The sequence below is a fragment of the Diabrotica undecimpunctata genome, chromosome 10, assembly GCF_040954645.1.
Source record: "Diabrotica undecimpunctata isolate CICGRU chromosome 10, icDiaUnde3, whole genome shotgun sequence".
NCBI classification, from domain to species: domain Eukaryota; kingdom Metazoa; phylum Arthropoda; class Insecta; order Coleoptera; family Chrysomelidae; genus Diabrotica; species Diabrotica undecimpunctata.
Genome location: NC_092812.1, coordinates 26,597,541 through 26,619,681, shown reverse-complemented (window position 1 = coordinate 26,619,681; position 22,141 = coordinate 26,597,541). Strand labels below are relative to the sequence as shown.

The 22,141-nt window shown below is 32.7% G+C and overlaps 1 protein-coding gene across 5 annotated transcripts in view; it reads right to left on the bottom strand.

Annotated features, from left to right (window-relative positions):
* Positions 1 to 2,616: 2,616 nt before the first annotated feature.
* LOC140451984 (uncharacterized) overlaps positions 2,617 to 22,141 on the bottom strand; it is an 83,933-nt gene continuing 64,408 nt past the window's right edge. For 4 of the 5 annotated variants that reach the window (XR_011952112.1, XR_011952111.1, XR_011952113.1 and 1 more), the window contains 3 exons: positions 21,655 to 21,708; positions 6,728 to 6,781; positions 2,617 to 5,104 (listed from right to left, as the gene is read on the bottom strand). Coding sequence is in view for 2 of the 5 variants with exons in the window: in XM_072545984.1 (XP_072402085.1) it covers positions 6,735 to 6,781; positions 21,655 to 21,708 (101 nt within the window). In the remaining 3 variants the exon portion in view is untranslated. The remainder of the gene's footprint in view (positions 5,105 to 6,727; positions 6,782 to 21,654; positions 21,709 to 22,141) is intronic. The other variant, XM_072545982.1, reaches the window with a different exon arrangement.

Sequence of the window (22,141 nt, the reverse complement as noted above, 5' to 3'; positions counted from 1 at the left end):
TTTACAAGCAACATTACCAAAATATGATTTTTCAGTCTCTCCAAGAGGTTTTTCCGATTCCCAGGGCAACCAACGTCTACCAAACACACACGACCACTGTCAAACACAAACTGACGCTGCTTATTCTTCTTCTTAGTGCGACTAGGATTACTCCTGTTTGTCTGCCTCTTATTCTGTTTCAGTCGTTGTTGACTGTACATTATCCTTCCACCTTTTTGGCGGCCTTCCAACGGGTCTTCTGCTATACGGCTTGTTGTTTTTACAGATGTTCGCTGCTTATTCACGAAACATATTATAAATCGACAGTTAAAGAATCACAAGAAGTGACATCTACCGGACGCGTATGAATCGGAAGATATTTGAAATGACTCACTGTTACCCAAGCCCTTAGGCCCAAAACTCGATTTCCAGGTCCAAGATTCCATCCCATAAAACAAAGTCGAGAAAACGTAGCACCTCGCCAACCTAGCTCTAACTCTTCTTGTGCAGAGCACTCTTTCTTCATTTTGTTGAAATTTGCTCTAGCCTGTTTGATTTCCGAGAAGTAATAATTTATGAAGTTAATCATTGTCATCACAAATTTTGTCTTCTTGTCGTTGATTGTTAGACAGTATTTTTTTCCATACTCCGCTATTCTGGTCATCAGTCTCTGAAGATCTTCAATATTTTTTTAGCTAGGATGGCAGTGTCAACTTATCTAATGTTGATAATAGGAACTCCATTTACCTTTATTCCAGCTGTTTCGCCCTCGAAGAGTTTTTCAGGATCTGTTCTGAGTAAGCATTAAATAAAATTGGCGACAATACGCATCCTTGTCTCTTTCCACGCCTAACTTGTTTGAACACGTACTTTTGATTTCAGGACACTCATTAATTATTCATGTCCTACTTTATTATAATCAATACAACACAATATATATATATATATTATATATATATATATATATATATATATATATATATATATATATATATATAGAGCAATCTAATATTTTAGTTATGGGCGCGCTGTCAATGAAGCAATCAAACTCATGTATGTGTAGGAGCGCATTTAAATATTTTGTGATCAGCTGAAAATGTGAGTCAAAAGTAAGTTTTTTAACATTTCATATGGTAATATAGTCAGCAAAACAAAGAGTGCTGCTTCTCGTGGTTTAATGTAATAATCTAAGACGGTTATAGCTTAAATGCTGTATTTAAGTACAAGTATAGACAATTGTCTGTATTGGTAGAGTGTACCAAACTGTCCCATTTACAAGTTAAAGATCTAAAAAAATATCCAGGTTTTGTTTTTTTTTGCAGAATGGTACGAAACTACAAACTAATCGTGTAGATATAAATGCCGCAAGTGTATGGTGAAGGAAGTGCCGTATGGGAAGTGATTAAAAATAAAACAACAATTAGAAATGTTACTTTAATGTTACATATCTAAAACCACTCTTCATAGGCATCAGAAAAAATTATGGTTTAAAACGTACGTCACAATACGCATCTAGATAAGTCTTCTCAGCAACAGCAGAAGCTAAATTGGAAAAGTATTTTTTTTAAGTTGTCGGCAATGCATTTCGTCTTAACATATTCTAACGCCAAATCACTGTCCTATCAGTATGCTGTAGCCTTAAAAAACAACTCTCCTCCAAACTGAACATCAGCAAGCAGGCAAGTAATCGATATGACGCTTTATGAAACGACATCCTAACGAGGTATTTCTAGGACATCTGCCTTCAATTCAGCAAATGTTTTTTGAAAATTATGCAACATAAAACAATATATAGATTTTATGAAAGCAGTGAAACGAAAAATATTAGGGAATGTAAAAAAATGATTTTAAAAGTGTATAAGTAGAAAACAAAAACCGAGAAGGGAACTCAATTTTATTGGTCAATGTAGTAGTGACAGTAAAAAAAAGAGATCTATTGCAAGGTTTAAACCTCCTAAAACTAGATTCTTATGGACTTCGTCCATATGATAGGGATGATACAATGGACCAGTCTTCGGAGGTCTAAGTATCTGAAGGGCTCATAAATGGACCCTGACCCGGTCTACCATAACCATAAGATCTAAAACTCCAAATAGGAAACTTAGTTCTTCATCAACTGATTCAGATGCCTCATTGGAAAAGAAAAATACATCAGATTCAGACACCGACATGACCGATGTCTGAATCTGTCCCAAACGATGAACGACTGAGCTGTGGCTAAAAACTACAAATTAATTTCTTGCCGCTTATCGAACTTAAATTTTTGACAAAAACAAATTCCTATCGTGTGTAATAAAGGACATAAAATTTTTTACAATATATAGAAAATAATTAGTTTATTATAATAATATATAAGATAATTTGAGCAAATATTTCTATCGATAAATACATTATTTCTCTACTTACTTCGGAATGTCTGGCCGCCATGGTATGGTAGTTGGTGGGAAAGATCTGATTTAGGATAACCTAAAGGGATGGCAAGGAGGAAAGGTGGCCTAAAAAAAAATTAATACTAGGTTTATTGTGTGTAGATTGATGATATAGAGGAAGCAAAAATTAGGTTTAAAGGAAGGAAGGTAGGTTTAAACTGATTAAGAAATTTAGTAACATGAAAATGGTAATCAAAATAAAACCAAAAAAACTTCACTATTTAATTGAATTTTCCTGCAAATACGATTTCATAGCAGTTTATAACATATTCTTATCTATAAATGTTCTATTAAAAAATATATATTATATTCAACGTCCGATAAACTAAATAACATGTCCTTTATTTTATAAGCATGTGTATGTATGTATATGTACATATTTACAGTAGAATCTCACTAATCCGGCACCCTCCATCCGTAAGCCTCCCTCGGCCATTCCTACATTTTGAATAAACATTTTAAATAAATTGGAATAATAATATTAAGTTATTAATTATGCTACTACACACGATGTTAAAAAAAAAAACAAAAAATGGTGGACTATGTGAAGACGATGGAATCTGGACCAGGAAAACAATAAACCATTAAATAATATAGAAGAAACATTAAAAGTTGGTGAATGTCCAAACATCGAAGTGAATAAATTTATGAAAAGTTCCAATTTGTTCATAAAAGCTTTCTTTACTCATACTTTAAAATGCTCCAGGCCAGCCAAACGGCCCATAACTTATATCACGTGATCATCATCATCATCCAGCCTCAAGAGTCCACTGCTGAACATAGGCCTCTTCCTCATGTTTCCAACCCCGTCTATCTTGCGCCGCTCTCATCCAGTTTTTATTGAATCTTCTTAAATCGTCAGTCCATCTTGTAGGTGGTCGACCGACGCTTCTCTTGTCTTCCCTTGGCCTCCATTCCAATAACCTCTTTGTCCATCGCCCATCTGTCATTCTGGCTATGTGTCCTGCCCATCTCCATTTTAGTCTGGCTATCTTCTCGATGATGTCAGTCACTCCGGTTCTTCTCCTGATGTCTTCGTTGGTTATTCTGTCTCGCAGGGTTATTCCTAACATGGACCGCTCCATTCTTCTCTGCGTGACTCTCAGTTTGGTAGCTGCTGCTTTTGTTAAGGTAAGTGTTTCTGCTCCGTACGTCAAGACTGGGAGGACGCACTGATCAAATACCTTTCTCTTTAGGCATGTGGGAAGTTCACTTTTAAAAGTTTCTCTCAGTTTTCCAAATGCTGCCCACCCAAGGCCGATTCTTCTCTTCAGTTCATGAGTCTGGTTATCCCTGCCAATCATAATTTCATGTCCCAGGTATTTATATCTATCTACGAGTTCTATTTCTTTCCCACCAATACTGATGTTCTGGTTGGGTACCAAATAAATGGGTTTGGTACCCATATCACGTGATAAGAACATTCAAACCATTTTCCCACCACCAAACTTCACAGCTTTATTGCAGCCGACGGATCAAAATGTTGTCCAAAAAGTCCTTATATAAAAAAATATTCTAGCGTCCGTCCAGTCTAGGCTGGATTTCCTCCAGGCAGTCTGCTCGGATCCGTCCTGTACCTTTTATACATTGCGAATTACCAACTACAGCCATTCTTAAATCACACTCCAATCCAATTATCGCTTTACATCGAATCCAGAGAATGCTATCCACCAGTGGCTAAAGAAATGGCACATCAAAGGCAGAGACAACTGCCCATCAGCAATCCTTAACAATCAGCAACTTCCCCATAAAGAAGATGCCAAATACCTAGATATGCATCTGGACAAAACACTTACATGGAAAAACATATCTTCATCAAAAAGAAGTAACTGGGACTCGCACTCAGCAGAATGAAGAGGCTCATGGGCTGTATATCAACATTCTCACTAGAAAATAAGCTCCTAATATACAAGATAATCATAAAGCCTGTCTGGAGTTTGGAACACAACTCAGCTTCTAATTTCAACAACCAAATATTAGAAAGATTCCAGTTCAAAGTATTACACATGATTGCCAATGCTCCATGGTACATCCCAAATAGCAATATTGCGAAAGACCTCAAAATGATTATAGTTAAAGCTGAAATCATGAGTTATTCCAAAAGCTATGCCTTACACTTACGCAATGTACACACCCAAACGTCTTAGCAGTGGAATTAATGACCAATCTATTTACCAGATGCTTCATTCCTAATGACCTAGATAAGCGCAGTGAATACCAATCCCTTCGCTAAAATAAAAAATTTAAATTAATAAAATTGTTTAGACAAGGCAAGTACAGAAAATTAAAATAAAAGCTATGTATTATAATTCTTCGAAACATATGAGAAAAGGTTTTTAAACAAGGACTACAAATTGCACAAAATCATATAAATTAAGGATTATTATAAACTATGTCAAATGTGTAATTAGTTAAATGTGATATAGCCTTGTTTATTTTATTTATTGTGAATTTTTCTATACATTACAGTAATCTAAACATTCCAATAATCTGACACACACGGGTTTTTAATAGTGCCTGATTAGTGAGTCTCTACTATATATAACAAAAATTAAATCCGAATAGAGTTAACATTAAAACTAAGGTAAAAAGTATCAGCATATTTCTCAACCAAGAAAAAAAAAAACAAATAAGGAACCGTTGCCTTCCACCTTTTATGCCTAGGACACCTCCAGCTTCATATGTGGATGAAACACCTTAAAAAATAAGAGAAAATAAAAATAGTGTAACACAGTATCTAAAAGTGACTACAAAGTTGTCTAAGATAAGAATGTATCTTATTTGCAAAATGAGAATAGAAAATGTTATAAAATGAAGACTTTGATATTTCATCATCATCATTGGTGCTACAGCCCTATAAAAGAGCCTCGACCTTCCCAAGTCTATTACGCCAGTCAGTTCTATCCATTGCCAACTGTTGCCAGTTTGCTGCGCCTACCATCCTCATCTACACCATCCCTCCATCTGAGTTTTGGTCTACCCCTTTTTCTACTTCCCACAGGTTGTGACATAAGGATTCTTCTAGGAGGGTTGTTCTGCTGTGATCTTGCCAGATGTCCTGCCCATCTTAGTCTTCCTATTTTTATAAAGGATACTATGTCTTTACCACCAAATATATGTTTATATCTGTGATATATCTCGTAGTTGTACCTCTTTCTCCAAACACCATTTTCACAGATGCCACCAAATATTCTTCTCAGGATCCTTCGTTCAAATATAAGCAGGAGATTTTCATCTGCCTTGGAAATGGTTCATGCTTCCGACCCATATGTCAACACTGGTTGTATAAGTGTTTTGTATATGGTTATTTTTGTTTTTTGGCTTAAGTTTCTGCTTCTCATATGTCTACTCAGTCCAAAATAGCATTTGTTTGCTAGGATTATTCTTCGCTTGATTTCTTCCGTCATGACGTTCTCCTTGGTGATCAGGGAGCCTAAGTATGTGAATTTGTCCACCACTTCAAAGGTAGAATTATCAACCGTGAATTGGTGGCCGATGTTTCTGGCTCTATTGTTGGGTGTTGATGCCATTATCTTAGTTTTATTTTCATTTACTTGGAGGCCCATATTTTTTGAGGCGTGTGACAAGGTGGTATACATTTCTTCTAGCTTGCGTGTTGTGCGGGCAACTAGATAAACATCATCTGCATATGCCAAAATTTGGGATGATTTATTAAAAATGTTTCCTCTGCTATCTATTTGGGCATCCCTGACCGCCTTTTCCAAAGCTATGTTGAAAAGGAGACACGCCAGCGCATCTCCCTGTCGCAGCCCAACATGCGTTTCAAATGCTTGTGATTGTTCGCCCTGTATTTCGACTTTGCAAACAACTTTACGCATTATAGCCTTAACCAATCTTATCAGTTTATCGGGGATGTGGAATTCATCCATGGCTTCATATTCATCCATGGCTTTGATATTTAGTAAAGATTAATAACGTACAACAAGCTCATTGGTTATAATATAGTGTTGTCTGATAAAAATAAAAGCATAAATAAAAATATTAGTGGAATCTTGAATGACTTAAAATAATCAGTGAATAAAAAGGAATATAGTTACTATAAAATAAATAAAATATGATTCAATCTAACGAAGAAAGGCAAAATTAACAGTAGAATACTTTATTTTGATAATAATAATTAATAACCATGTATTTAAAATGATGGTGTTAATATTTTACACAGAAATATATGTCTTACTTGTAAAATGAGAATACAAAATGTATAAAATGGTATTTAGTAAAGATTAATAATGTACAATAGGCTCATTGGTTATAATATGCTATTGTTTATAACAGACAACATCCATTAAAATACTTACTGATTCTCTACACGAGGGCAGAATGAAAAATAAATGTTCTGGAGGTACAGTGATCTGCAATAAAAACAAAGTGATATAGTGTTGTCTGACAAAAATAAAAGAATGGATAAAAATATTAGTGGAATAGTGAATGAATAAAAAGGAATATAGTTACTATAAAATAAATAAAATATGATTCAATCTAACGAAGAAAGGCAAAATTAACAGTAGAATACTTTAACTGTAGGCAGATATAAGAATGTTTCCATAAAGTTGGGAAAACTGATGTCTTTAATGATAACTCAAAAAGAAGATATAAAGGATTAGTTAGTGAATAAATACAATTCTTTAGAAAGTAATCAGGAATACCATCTGGACCACTGCTTAACCTATTAGGTAATGATAAAATATTGTTAAAAATATCTCTGACTCATATTGAAAAATTAGCTATACAAAGATTGCTGTTTTCCTTTACTTCCAACTTATTAATATTTGATTGTGGAGAATAAACTGTTGAAAAAAATTGACTGAAACAGTTTGCAATATGCTGTCCAGTTGTTGCTAAAATATTACCATAAGACATACTATGTAATAAATCATACTCTCTTACTATTTACAAACTGCCAAAAGTACTTAGGATTACTGCATAAATTATGGTTTACTTGATTCAGATAAGTGTTATAACATTGATTTGATAAATCTTTACACAATCTTTTAAGTTCTGAGAAAATCACATAATCCTCTTGATTACACGAAGCCAAATAATTTTTATGAGCAATTTGTTTCTGTGCAACTAAATAACGTAAAATGGCATTAAACCATTTTGGATAAATAGAAGTTCAAAATCTTTTCACTAGTACAAACAATGATAATGACATATTAAGTATGTTGTAAAATTCTGTTAGAGCATCTTCAACATTTGATAAATTCAAATGTGTCATTAAAAGATAGTTATTGAGACCTTCGTAGTCTGTGTTTACAAAATAATGATAAAATTAAGTATATTCTAATGACGTACCTGATGTTAACATAAACTAATGTTATAAGTGTAACTTTTGTGATGATAGTTATTTTTAAAAATCGGATCTGAAGCTTTTGCTACTTATAAATATAAATTTTGAAAAAAATTAAAGTAACTATAAAACACATGTAAGTACAATTCATGTGAACCTTGAGGACAATTTACCAGGACACCTGATTCATTGCTATCACATGAAGCTTCAGAAAGATTGAAGTCACCGAATATATATATCTTATGATTGTTATACCTTTGAGATAGATCTTCAAATGATAAACAGTGTTGTTCATTTATTTGTTCTTCGGATTTTGGGGGAATGTATACCCCTCCAATTATAAAACTGTTTTTACCATTATTACGATTATTTCAATTTAACTATGTTGCTTCTCTGGAATGTTGTATTAATTCATCCTACATAAAATGGTTTATACAACTTATGGGAATTCTTGATATTAGTATTATTAATACCTCTTGTAGGTCCATTTTTTGCATTATTTTGATGTTTGATAGATATTTTCTTTGATGAATGCTCCTTGCTTGAATCCATCAGAAAAACGTTACAATACAGGTAAACCTGTAGTTTCTGGCATTTACTTAAATTATCTCGGTTAATTCCTTTGATTTAGAATCACTTACATGTGATTCTAAACTTGATTATAGTTTTGATGATTAAAATTTCTTATTTTCTACCCAATAAACAAGAAATTTTGTTTATCTACCTCTGGTCTGGGATGACTTTTGATATATGTCAAGCAATGTCAAGTGTGTAACAAGTATTTCATAGGCACAGATTACGGCGGCATCTATTCATTTGTATTTTAACTACCACTTTTTGAATATAAAAATTTTAGAATACAAATTTAGAATATAACTTTTCTGTGGTCTCTCCATATCATTGCAAAATAATTATACTTGTCAATAGGACGGTATTAGTCATAGTTGTCCTAAACATGATACTTACATACAAATTATATTGAGTTATAGAAAAATTCCTTCAAATTAATAACAATTATTATAGCAGAACTCGTAGTGAAAAACAAAAAGTTAAAATAGGTATATTATACAATACGGACATCTAATATTACAATCAACCGGTCAACTGTTTCTAGTAATATTCTAATTGCAAAATTGTTTATAACAATAGTTAAACACTTCAACAAATAATTTTTTGTAACATTAAATTAAAAAATATATATAATAAATAAAATATTTATGTACCTTTAAGTAAATTGTTAACTGTTTAGGCAGAAACTTTCACTTTAAACTATCAAAATGACCGATTTGAAATAACATGGCGTCTCGGTGAACTTCGGGATCAGTTCGGTATTTGATTTTTGTGATCCGAACTGATCGAAGTTACTAGAAGAATAGTTCCATGTAAGAATTCGCGCATGTCGTCACAATGACTGATTTTAAATATTCCACGCAAGAATATCGGCGTTCGAAGCACAATTAATTTTTAATTAGCAGTAAAAAGTCATTTTAATAGATTAATAGAGTTTGTATTAAACTATTTCGAATTTATTGAAATATAGGTGATATGATATTTTGATTGAAAAAATTAACAAACAATACAGTGAACAAAAATAAATCTGTGAGTTTTATTTAAAACTTTTTGTCTTATTTGGCGCCAGTGTCACTATAACTGTAATAATAAACTATATCTACTTTAGATAAACTATTTGAGACGTAGAACTAGAAAACAACATGTGAAGCCGATTTTTTAAAGTGTAGTGCTCACGCTGTCTACTACGTGGGCACGAATAAGGGGGCAAAAAATGTAACAAATGTAAACATTTGAAATTTCACTTATTTCCCGTGGTAATTATATGGAATTTTGTATGAATGATTTTAAGTAAGTGGTGGTGGTATATGTAATACCACTAATTACTTGTTAACTTTTTAAAAAAGAAAGAACTTTATTTGTTTGTATTTGTATAATTGAAATAAGGGTCTTCGTCATCTAGGATGCTAATTAATAACCTGCCTATAAAATGCAGAGTTGCTGTTCCCATAAATTAAATTACGATTCATTATAAATCACGTTTTCACAAATTTTACCAGGATACATTTTTCAAATTTTTACACCTTTAATAATAATGAATAAATAAATGAATTCGTGATGATGATGAATGAATTCCACAGTGAAATGGATGAATAAATTCATCCATTTCACTATGGAAACCTGAAGCAAATGGTCTTATGGATATATTAGATAAATTGGGAATTGATATAACAGATCCAGAATTTACTGTTATCCTATCCAATAAAAATGTCGAGGACATTTCTAGAGAGGAAATAATAAATGTTATAAATAAATAGGATACGGCTACTGGTTTAGATCTGATGACACCTAGTATGATGAACAGACTTCCTCAAGTCGTACAAGAATCTCTGTCAATGTTTAATCAAATAATTAAAAGAAAAGCTGGTTTTCCACAAGATTATGGAAAATATTCTTGTTATTCCATTCTTAAAACTCTATAGAGACCAACAATGTGCGGATAACTATAGCGAATATAAAATACAAAATATAATTAAACTAAGAATTGAACACAATATTCTATATTGAACGCAAATCAGTTAGGATCAGTGGCGGATCCAAGCCCCCAAACAAAAATAAATATCAATAGAATAATCCTAAAAAAAATAATTTAAAACCCATCAACCCTACAAGCAGGAAAGGAGTTGAAATGATTCAAGAAAATAGGAAGAATTTGAATCCAATAATAAAAACTGTTATTCTTTGTTGTAGACAAAATATTTCTTTAAGGGGGCATAGGGATGATAAAAATATTTAATGTGTTGTAAACAGTTTTGGTAAAAAAAAATGATGGCAATTTTAGAGCATTGCTGCGGTTTAGGATGAATGCAGGCGATAATGATCTGCGAAAACATTTGGAAACTGCTCCGACTAATGCTACATTAATTAGTAAAACTACTCAAAAATGATATCATTTATTGCTGTAAAGAAGAATGTCTCTGCGATATCTTTATTTCAATGAGATTAGAGAAGATTTCATTACATTTGTCAACGCTGACGATTCGATTCGAGAAGACGTCGGTTCAAAAGGAGAACGCTGCTTAACTCGAGTTGCTGTAGGCCACATTGTTGAAGATTAAAGAATTTTAATTTGGATTTAAATTTTTGCGTAGGTTTTGGTGTCGATAGTGGCTCAGAAATGGCATCCGAAACGAAAAGTTCCGTTAACAAATTAAAAAAATCGGCCCAACATGCTGTGCGTTGTCCATGTAGCAATCATATTTTGAACAATTCCTTGGCAAAAGTAATAGCTTTTGCTAATGCCTCTAACGACATGATGTTTTTAAGAAAGAACTGAAAGTTGCTGTCCAAGATGAAACTTGTTGGATTGAAAGGCATGAAGGTCATCTGCAGTTCCAGGGCGAATTAATCATCAAAGTAAACAACGCTCTTGAAACAATTTATACATGGAACGACAGTAAAACGTCAGCCGATGCATTTCCATTAATGCAAATTATTAGGAACCCAAAATTTCTCAATTCAGTAGTTTGTCTTAGTGATGTTTTGGGTACAACTGTATCACTTAGTCGTCTTCTTCAGTCACCAAAATTAGATTTGAAGACGGCTAATGAAGCCATATAGGACACTAAATGCATTCTTCAAAATAAAAGATCAACTGCTGAATCTGTTTTTAGCAAACTTTACTATGAAGTAAAGGAAATAGTTGAACAACTAGACATTGAATTGAAGATGCCTCGTATAGTTTTTAGTATTTACCGTTTTAGACAATATCTTAACTGATTTAGAAGAACGACTTTCACCGAAAGTTATGAATCTATTTAATCTTCGAGCTGTTTTACCTAAAACTGATAACACACCAGAAGATAAAGTTGCATTAAAAATATCGTTGACTCCTTCCAGAATATTATTGGACCACCTACTGCATATTCCACAGTAGAACGAGTTTTCACTGTGGATTCAAAAGTGGAAAAGAGTCGTGCAAAATAATGGAAAACTTCCTGATTCTATTTTAGAAGTATTAGAAAACTGCGATCATTCATGTATCCAAACATCTGAATATTTCTGCAAATATTAATTACACTGCCAGTCAGTGCAGCAACAGCAGAGCGTAGTTTTCTATGCTTAAGCATCTAAAGACTTGGCTTAGAAATAGAACTTCGAAGGAAAGGTTAACTGCTTTAGCACTCATCAATTTGCATCCTGAAATTTCTCTATATGCTGATGCAATCATAGAGCGATTTGCTAAATCGGATAGGCCAAAAGAATGCATTTTATAAAATTATACAATATTTACTTATCTTATTCTTATAGTATTTTTAATCACTGAACTTTTATTTATCACTCGTTGCCGGCTGTTGGTGACAATTCGTGAAAAAAATTTCATATATATTTAGGGATTCTACAGTATTCACTGCCTTCCCTCGCTCAACCGTTTCCATCTCTCTCTGTTGTTCCATTTTCCATCGTTTAGGCCTCTCTTACTCATGGCGTCGTCTACTTCGTTCCTCCAGGATTTTCGGGGTCGTCCTCTTTTCCTCCTTCCTATGGGGCTCCATTCGGTTATTCTCTTTATCCATCTGCTGTCGCTAGTTCTTCTTACATGTCCATACCACTTTTATCTTTTTTATATGTTCTATATATGTTAGTATGTCTGTTTCTATTGATGTTCTTTGCTTTATTTCGTCATTACTTCTCCTATCCATTCTTGTTACTTGTTATAATTTAGGATTGAAGCTGTAGATGAATCGACTAAACCCCTCTAATGAATATTGTCTCCACTCTGATAAAGGCTGTCACCATTATAGAAGACGTCTGTCTCAATGTCCTTATCAATGCCTCTACAATTTTTAGGAGATACTTATCCCTGCGAGCGGGGCAAGGCTTACTGGTTCCACTAGTCTGGACTGACTGGTTCCGCCCTCGCGGATTTACAAGAGGGTAGGGAAATCTTTCTGGAAAGGAAGGGAATTAAGGACTTCTCGGTCTCAGGTCCTGCAAAGAGTGAGAGGCTATGGGCTTACGTTAGAAGCCGGAGCACTGCGTAAGCGAAATGTGTATCTCTTCTAGTCTCGACCTGTAACGGCTAGGAATAACAAAAACAAATTTCGAGTTTACGATGTATTAACTATACTGTACACTACAAAATATCAGTTAGGACCAAAAATGTTCGATCAGGCGCGAAGGGAGACGAGAAGAGACAAGCAAGGAATTAAAGGTCGGACAATTCCGTATTATTAGATATACCTTGGGTTAGTATATAGATCTTAGTTACCTTCGCGTATCTAGGCTCTAGCTAGGGAATACGCCTCCAGTCTACAGGGATTTGAGATTGCGAACCTTCGAATCTCCAGTTGCCGACACTTATACGTCACACTATCCCGTCGAGTTGAATAACGCGTCCACTGTCTGAGTATCGTCCGATCTCCACACTATGGCGTGGAGTGTCTGGCGTGACCACTTCCCACTAACCCGCTGGCGTGGGGCCACTCTCGGCGCCGCGCTCTTACTGTACTCTCTGACCCACTTCACTCCGTTTTTATGTATCGCCAACTCGTACCTTAGATTCTTTATGTCACGTATTCCATGTGTTAAACTGGATCACGCTACGTAAAACTTCTTAGTCAGCTCAATTCTTATCACTTGTTTAACAATTCGTACCTTGTATTAATTTCCAACAAGGTCTAAGTCTCGTAATTTTTTAAACATTCAGGCTTGTGTTAAACTGGGTCAATTGTTTTGTTTTTAATTTGAAATGTATACGTTAAACTGTGTCGAATTTATTCTTTATTAATTTTGAATATATAATAATTACTTAAATAATTATTACTCTTTACTAGGCTAATTGTCCCTTAATTTTTCCTTCTTTATTTCCTTGCTATATTTCCATTACACAGCCCCATATGTCATAATACTTCGCACTAATGTTTTATAAATCTGCGTTTTTGTCTTCATATTTAGGTGTCTATCCCACCATACTGAGTTAAGTTGTCGGATTGCAGTTCTTGTTTGTCCTAATCTTTGTGCAATTTCTTCCTCTGTTGTTGCCTTTTTCGTGATTATAAACCCCAGGTATTTGAATTTATCCTTTCCTTTGATTGTTACGTTGTCATCAATCTGTAGATCTTCTATGTCTTCTTCACTTGTAGATAGGTACTCTGTTTTCGCGAGGTTAATATCTAGGCCAGCCTTGGTATATTCTTTTTGTAGTTTCTTCATCATGTAGCTGAGGTCGTCTTGGTCTTGTGCAATCACTACCTGATCGTCTGCAAAGCTTAACGTATATAGGTATTCGTTCCGTACCGGTACTCCCATGCCTTCGCATTTTCTTTTCCATGTAGTCAAGGCTTTTTCTAAGTATATTTTGAATAGGGTTGGAGATGTGGAACAACCCTGCAGGAGCCTTTTTGTTGTGGTGAAGTCTCCTATGATTCTTGTTCCCATTTTAATGGACACTTTATTTTCTTTATACAGAGCTTTTGTAGCTTCTATGAGCTCCGTCTGTATTTCTAATTTGTACATTGCCTCCCATAGTTCTGACCTTGATACAGAGTCATACGCCTTTCTCAGGTCCACAAATGCCAAGTGTTTATCTCTATTTTTTGCTTTTTTCTTTTCCAACAGTTGTTCCAGTGTGTATATTGTTTTTCTCTTATAGTGTTCAACGGTTCTTCTGTGGAGGGGGTCTTGTTATGTAACTTGTTATAAAATTTCAATACCGAGTAAAAAAATATTTCACTCACTTGTAGCCCAATATACCTAATTATAGAAATAACTATTCTAAAATGATATATTTTTGTTGAATAAATTAATTTAAATAAAATGCTGTTTAAACTTCTTCTTAAGATTCCTTCTTCATTACGGAAGGGTGGCTATAATTACAGCAAATTGCTCTTTATCTTAAGCTTTTCTTACTATCGAATGTATGTCCATGGCTGTCCCGTCTCTTACATTCTTCATCATCATCAGTGGCGTTACAGCTCTTTATGAGCCAAAGCCTTCCTCAGAACAATCCTCCATTCGCCCCTGTCTCTGGCAACTCTTCTCCATGCTCTAATTCCGATAGACTTCAAATCATTTTCTAGGTTGTCTTGGTACCTAAGTCTCGGTCTTCCTCTTCTTCGTTGTCCAATCGGCCCTCTTCGGTCAAAAACTTTTCTGACTATGGCATCTTCCTCTCGTCTGATTACATGACCTATCCATCTGATGCGTGCTACCTTAATGAATTTTACAACGTCTTACATTCTTCAGCCAGGAGCATTTTCTTCTTCCTGGACCTATTTTTCCTTCTACTTTCCCTCCCACTATGAGTCGTAGAAAGTTATATTTATTTCCTCTGTAAATATGTCCTAGATAACTCGTTTTTCAGATATTTACAATATTTAGGAGTTCTATCTTAGTCCTCATTCTTCTCAGCACATCTTTATTGGTCACGTGTTCTGTCCACGAAATCTTCAGCATCCTTCGAAAAGCACACATTTTAAAGGCTTCTATACACCTCATACTTGTATTTCCGAGAGTCCATGTTTCCACTCCGTATAGCAATAAGGAATAAATTATTGTTTCACAAATTGATATTGAATATCCAACGATAAGATAGAGTTTATTAGAAATGTTTAATACATTCATTAATGTTTACACTTAAATTGAGTTATTGCATTTAAATTACTTAACTTTGGTTTATACTTATTTATCCTTGGTTTGTTCTTGATTTTGTAGCCATAGGATAGGTGGGTTTAAATTAATAATCTTTAAAATACCTAGTTTAAATAATTGATAGTTTTTCAGTATTTATATTTTAATAACTTTCCTTTATTATAATAATCTTGTACACTTGATTTTTTGGGTTAAGTTTTGTTTAAGTATATCAAAATCACCCTCGAGACCTAAAAAAAAAACAAAAAAAAAAAAAACAAAAACCGCATGCAGGAGAGATCCGGAGGCACGCACGACGCTCTTGAATGCAAGCACCAAAAAAATTAGATTAGCAAGTAAGGTAGATTAAGGACATGACTGGACGAATGACTGGGTATTAGACGGCGGATCAAAGGATTCGATGCTTGCTCGCTCTCGACTGCACTTGGGCAACCATTATTAGATCGCCGAACAATTGCTTTGACCGGTAGTGATAAAGCCAAATGGGCTAACCTACCACTTAAATGTAAATACACGGAAATCTCCCATTGCCTGACGGGGGATACCGCGAAATAGTCGTGACCTGGCTCCAAAGAGCAGGGGGCGGAGGAAAGCCGGGGCTGGTTGTACCGCAGGAGGACAACCTACCTCGGTGGGTTTGGGAAGGTGTGTGTGGGAAGTAGGAATAAGTCTTTGTTTCATATAGATATATATTTTTATAGATATATTTATAAAATATATAAAAATAAAAATATAATACAAAATTTTGAACACCCAGTATTAACATTGGCAAATTTTTTATGCTTAAATAAAAATAGAGTTTAGTACACGCTGAAAAAGAATTTTTGTTTTTTCAGCATAAATATTAACCACAATATTAATTTTTGAAGTTGCATGTGTAATATGAAAAATTTTTCAAAAACTTTAAATATCTCAAAAACGGCTATTTTTTCGAGAATGGTATCCCAATAAAAATCGATCCAGAATTTTACGTAGATTCTAAAAAAAATAACAAAAAGCACAGTTTCTATTTAAAATAAGAAACTTAATGGCGACTTCCGGTACAACCGGAAGTGCTAGAAGAATGCAAATATTTAAAAAATGAAGAATGCTTTGCATAACACATTATTCCAAATTTGCAGAAACCAGTGACGACCAGAACTTTGAAAACTTTTAACCAACATGTTGCGTGAATGACCCTGTATATTTTATACTCAATGTTTATCAACTTACATTATGATATTCAATTATTATAACACATAATTTAGAAAACTTGGAAAACGTACAAAAACATTTCAACAAGATCTCTTTTAGAATTAATAGTAAACTCAGTGGCTTCAGTGTTACAGACGTGAATTTTTCTGGTTCGTTTAGTAGTTCTAGTGCTTTATCTTCTTCATCTTCTAGCTCATCGGATGAAGAAGTACTATTGCAAAAGGCACCTGTGGAAGAAACTAGTTCTACTCATAAAACAAAAGCCAGAAAAAGGAAGCGCGACTAAGCGGAGTGGATTAAAAATAAGACCAACAAGTTAAAAAACGAAGGCAAGGAATATACTTCGTGCGCAAAATCTAAGAAACTTATTTCCGCAAAAAGTATCAAAGAAGCGTGTAACGAAAAATGATACCTACAATGTAGAACAAAAATCAATAATAAACAACGATTGCAAATTTGCAAAACGATTTTACCATACCAAAGTACCGCTATGTAAGAAATAAAAGTCACAGAAGGATAAAGTATGCCTTTTATTTTCAGACATCAGCAAATGGAAAAAAATTATAGTATGCAAATGTGAAAAGAGCCTGTGAATCATATGTGTGTATAGGGAGGATACACTGATCGTAAATTCTGGTTTTCAAATATTGTTCTATTTTAGTGCTTATATTCTTCTGGTAATTTCGGCAGTTTGATTTTCTTTGTTAACTTTCAATAGCTGTCCCAGGTAGATGTATTCACTTACTATTTCTTAATTTATGTCGTTCAAAGTTATTTCTCTAATGTCCGGTGTATTTGTCATTATTTTTGTTTTTTCCAAGTTCATCTTAAGACTTACTTTTTCCGAAGCTTAAAATAGTTGCGCCATCATTATATATAGTTCATCAAGACTTGTAGCGAATATTACAATGCCATCAGCGTATCTCAAATGACTCGGTTTTCTTCCATTAACATTTATTCCGTTATCTGCGCAGGTTAATGACTTTGAACGCGTCTTCCAGTCCAAGGGTGAATAGCTTTGGCGAGATAACATCTCGCTGGCGAACTCCCCTGTTGATTGGTATAGCTTTGGTTTTCGCATCTATTTGTATTTCCATTGTAGCTTTCTTGTAAATATTATGTATGAGCATTCTGTATCGGGAGTCTATCCTGCAGTTGTTCATTGCTCTCTCTATTGCACAAAGTTCTATGGAGTCGAATGCCTTTTCATAATCAACGAAGCCAATGTATAAGTTCAAGTGATATTCATTGGCTTTCTTTATTAGCGTTCTGACTGTAAGAAGATGATCCGCTGTACTGTAACCCTTTCGGAATCCGGCCTGCTCTACCGGTTGATAGCTATCGAGCTGACTATCGATGATCACTGACAGTTGTGAATAGATTGAGAGTAGTTATATCTTCAAAAGTGTCTTTGTTCCCACACAAGAAGTAATCGATCTCGTTTTTCGTCTTTTTATTGGGAGAGATCCACGTCCATTTTCGGTTTGCTGGTTTCTTGAACTATGTTTTGATGGCTATAAATTTTGTTGTTCTAAGAAGTTATTTAATTTTTCTCCTCTTTCATTTCGTGTGCCATAACACCACCATGCATAGCTATTTTAGTTTCAGTATTTCCTTTTTCTTTACCTAATTTTTCGTTCAAATCTCCCATAATGATGGTATACTTTGTATCATTTACTTCTAATACTGTTATGACATCTTCGTAGAACATTTTAACTACCTCTTCCTGATGTGTTGTTATGTGAGCATACAGTTGTATAACCTTGATCTTGGTTTGATTATCTAGGTCTATTATAATATATGCTACTCTATCAGAAACGCTTTTATATGTAGAAATGTATGGTGTGAGATACTTTTTGACAAGAAATCCTACACCACCATATGTTTCGTCTATTTTCTCTGTATATAATACTTTATTTTGATAATAATAATAATAACCATGTATTTAAAATAATGTTGATGATGAATATTTTACATAGCAATATGTGTCTTACTTGTAAAATGAGAATAGAAAATGTATAAAATGAAAACTTTGGCATTTAGTAAAGATTAATAACGTACAATAAGCTCATTATAGTTATAGTATGACTATAATGACATGACAGGAAGTCTTTCCTAGATAATGATGTGAATTGTTCTATTTTAGACCATTTTTCTTGTATGATTTCAATGATTAACTTTATTGGGATGTTAGTAAACAATGACACTACATCTAATGATATCAAAACATAGTTATCTGGTAGCTGAATTCCATTTACAGCATTGACAAAAGAAAATGTATCTTTTGTATTGAAACTTGGCTCATTTTTGTCATTATTAACATTCTTATTTGACAGCACATATTTTTGTTTTTGTGATAAATTCTATAAACAAATATTTGGAACACCAATGGGCAGTCCTATTAGTCCTATTTTAGCAACAATTATCCTAGACCATTTATTAGACCTTGGAATCTCAAAATTGCCGTTTTCACTAGCATTTATTTATAAATTTGTTGATGATATAATATGCAGTGTACCATTCAACCATATTCAGATAGTACAAACGATCTTTAATTCACTCCATCAAAATATTCAATTCACTGTCGAATATGAAAATGAAAATAGTATACCTTTTCTAGATACCAAAGTCATAAGAACTAATGATAACAAAATCATATTAGATTGGTATCAAAAAGATACTGCATCCGGCAGATTTATAAATTATTATTCTAATCATCCTAGAAGTCAAAAATTTAACACAATTGTATCTATGAAAAATCGTGTAACGACAATCTGTGATCGGAGTTTCCTAGATGTCAATTTAAAGAAACTTTTTGAAATGTTTTTAAACAATGGCTACCCAAAACATATATTAAAAAACTTATTTATAACACTAACTTTTACAATAGAGCTTTAATAAATAATCCACAACCAGTTTCATATAAAAAAATACCTTTCATAAAAAATTTAACAGACCAAATTGTCCCACTTTTCAAAACATTTCCGAACATCAAATTAATTAAATACAATCCACTTCTAAATTCAAGGTTATTCTCAAAAATAAAAGTTAAAACTCCAAATTCATTAATGAGTAATATAATTTATAGAATAAATTGCAGCCAATGTCAAAGTTGTTATATTAGTCAAAGTCAACAGTGGCTTAAAAAACGTGTCACTCAACACAAAAGTGACTGTAACATATAAAAAAACTCTTGTGCCTTAGTGGACCACCACTTGAAGACAGGACATAACTTTGACTTTAATAATGTAAAAATCTTGGAACAAGTTGATAATTATAAAAATCGGCTTTTCCTTCAAATGGTACACATTAATAAAACTCCTGAATCTATCAATTATAAGACAGACACCAATCATTTAAGTAATATCTACTGCAACATACTAAACAATAATGTGATAGATCTTAACCTTTAAACACAAACTTAGTAATTCTCTAGTAACTGTACCTATAATTTTATTACATTTCTAAATATCAGTATTGCAGTAACTGACTACATACCATCAATTACATTTTATAGATCAATTTATTGTGTTCCTGATTCTTTCTCAATTCTATTAATTCCATCTTTCCACTTTATAAAATGAATAATACTGTCATAGTAATTGTTTATTTTAACCTACTCGCTGAAAATTGTACAACGGGAATTCACTCTATAAAATATTACGGTTACCATAATTCCTAAATAAAATCAAACAAATATGTCATTTATTTAGATATGCCAAAAAAATTTAAATTTTCATTCTTGCAGTTGTAAGTATTAAAATATTAATTTTGTTTACATATATAATCATTAATTATTCTAATAAATTTAGTTTTCTCCTGAAGAAGTCACAAAATCGTGACGAAATATTGAGACTGAACAAATAGAGTTTTATTTCCTGACCGATTGCTGATACTATAAATCAATATTTAAAACAGTATGGTCGAAAAAATAATTTGAAATATATATATATATATATATATATATATATATATATATATATATATATATATATATATGTATATATTACTCCCTACATTCAAAAATGTGGTATATGTTTTTATTTAAAACCTCCCTGAAAATAATGTATAGTTCCAAATTTGAATACTTTATTTTCACAATCATAATTACAAATTATTCAATTTACAATTCTTAATTATAAATAAAACAAAATATTAATTATATATGAAACAAGATGAATTAATATAAACAAAAAAGTACCTATAACTTGTCAAGCTCTTTTTATTCGATTTTTAAAAGAAGCTAAGGAGACACCAAATATTTTTAATTGTTCCTATTTATAATTTTCAGTGTTCGCTAATGAGTGAGTGCATAACATAATTTGTATGGTGAAAAGGTATATCAAACAGATCAACATATCTGAGACTTCTGGAAGGAACTTAAAAAGCTAATAGATTGGAGAAGTTCAGGACAACAAATTGAACCATTTATTAATTTAAACACAAATACTAAATCAAAGTTATCTCTTCAGGTTTTTAATAAATTTATGTTGAGTGCTTTTAAAATATTTGTATAATCATGATTAATAATGTGTATGTTTAATTTATATGCACAATATCTTAAAAATTTGTTCTGCAATCTCTTCAATGTAGTAGAATGAACTTGGTATTGTGGAGATCATACTAGATGCATATTTCACTTTAGATACAACCAAAACATAAAAAACAGTTCTTAAAGCCCAAACAGATGATTCATTGTTATCATATGAAGCTTCAGGAAGATTGAAGTCGCCGAATATACATGTCTTAGTGTTACTATATAATAGTTACACTAAGACATTAATATTAATAACTAATAATTAGTTATAACAGTTACTATAAAATAAATAAAATTTGATTCAATCTAACGAAGAAAGGCAAAATTAACAGTAGAATACTTTATTTTGATAATAATAATAACCATGTATTTAAAATGGTGTTAATATTTTACACAGAAATATGTGTCTTACTTGTAAAATGAGAATACAAAATGTATAAAATAAAGACTTTGGTATTTAGTAAAGAATAACAATCTACAATAAGCTCATTGGTATTAATATGCTATTGTTTATAACAGACAACATCCATTAAAATACTTACTGATTCTCAACACACGGGCAGAATGAAAAATAAATGTTCTGGAGGTACAGTGATCTGCAATAAAAACAAAGTGATATAGTGTTGTCTGACAAAAATAAAAGAATGGATAAAAAGATTAGTGGAATAGTGAATGAATAAAAAGGAATATAGTTACTATAAAATAAATAAAATATGATTCAATCTAACGAAGAAAGGCAAAATTAACAGTAGAATACTTTAACTGTATGCAGATATAAGAATGTTTCCATAAAGTTGGGAAAACTGATGTCTTTAATGATAACTCAAAAAGAAGATATAAAGGATTAGTTAGTGAATAAATATAATTCTTTAGAAAATAATCAGGAATACCATCTGGACCACTGCTTAACCTATTAGGTAATGATAAAATATTGTTAAAAATATCTTTGACTCTTATTGAAAAATTAGCTATACAAAGATTGCTGTTTTCCTTTACTTCCAACTTATTAATATTTGATTGTGGAGAATA